Raw genomic sequence first — 1,146 nt, 5'->3', positions numbered from 1 at the left:
AATTTGGTCGTGTTTGCATCGATGCAATAGGCTTTGCATCGATGCACATAGCACGTTGTGTGCTTTGCATCGATGCAAAGCTTGTTGCATCGATGCAACATGCATCATTTTGCCCAAAATCACCAAATTTTCATCCTTTGGTGGTTCTTTCTTCAATCCTTTGAGGTCCATCATGTATATACTCACTTAAACCATTATAAACTTCAATTTGTTGATCCTCCATTGTTTATAATCTTCAAATTCTTCAATCTACCTCAAGATTAATCACTCATTCATCAACTCATAAACCTACAAAACAATGGCTAATTGGATATCTCCAATGCTTAAGTTAGTAATAGATACAAAAATAGCAATATAAATACAATGAATTCAAACAAATCATATTAGATTAGAATCCAAGATACCAAGTTCATTTCGGATGTTAAAAAAACTTTCTTTACATAAAGGTTTAGTGAAGATGTCCGCTAGTTGTTTACTAGTTTCGACAAATTCAATAACCACATCACCCTTTTCAACATGGTCTCTTATGAAGTGATGTCTAATCTCAATATGCTTGGTTCTTAATTGTTGAACCGGATTCTTGGTTAAATTTATTGCACTAGTATTATCACATTTGATAGGAATGATCAAGCATGAGTCCATAGTCCACAAGTTGTTGTTTCATCCATAAAATTTGGGCGCAAAAACTACTGGCGGCTACATACTCGGCTTCGGCGGTAGACAAGGCTACACTTACTTGTTTCTTACTATGCCATGAAACAAGAGAGTTTCCTAGCAAGTGACAAGTGCCGCTAGTGCTTTTCCTATCCAATTTGCAACCGGCAAAATCGGAATCGAAATAACCAATCAAATCACAAGTGGATCCTTTCGGATACCACAATCCAACATTTAATGTTCCTATGAGATACTTCATAATCCTTTTCACCGCACTTAAGTGAGATTCCTTAGGATTAGCTTGGTATCTCGCACTCATGCATACACTAAACATGATATCTGGCCTACTTGCCGTTAGATAAAGTAATGATCCTATCATGCCTCTATACTTCTTTACATCTATGCTTTTACCTTGTTCATCTTTGTCAAGGTAGCAAGTAATGCTCATTGGTGTGTCCATTGCCTTAGCATTGTCCATTCCAAATCTTTTGA

General features: G+C 36.4%; 1 protein-coding gene across 1 annotated transcript; it reads right to left on the bottom strand.

The window, feature by feature from the left end:
- Window positions 1-607: 607 nt before the first annotated feature.
- On the bottom strand, window positions 608-1,132 carry LOC127746630 (secreted RxLR effector protein 161-like). The gene has a single exon (XM_052260515.1). The coding sequence runs from the start codon at window positions 1,130-1,132 to the stop codon at window positions 608-610; it is 525 nt and encodes a 174-aa protein (XP_052116475.1).
- Window positions 1,133-1,146: the final 14 nt, after the last annotated feature.

This window comes from Arachis duranensis, chromosome 4, assembly GCF_000817695.3.
Source record: "Arachis duranensis cultivar V14167 chromosome 4, aradu.V14167.gnm2.J7QH, whole genome shotgun sequence".
In the NCBI taxonomy this organism is placed as follows: Eukaryota; Viridiplantae; Streptophyta; class Magnoliopsida; order Fabales; family Fabaceae; genus Arachis; species Arachis duranensis.
This window is presented reverse-complemented; position numbering and strand designations above follow the sequence as displayed.

Coding starts and splice junctions, on each gene's coding strand:
- LOC127746630 (XM_052260515.1), bottom strand. CDS start 1,132: ATGGACAATGCTAAGGCAATGGACACACCAATGAGCATTACTTGCTAC.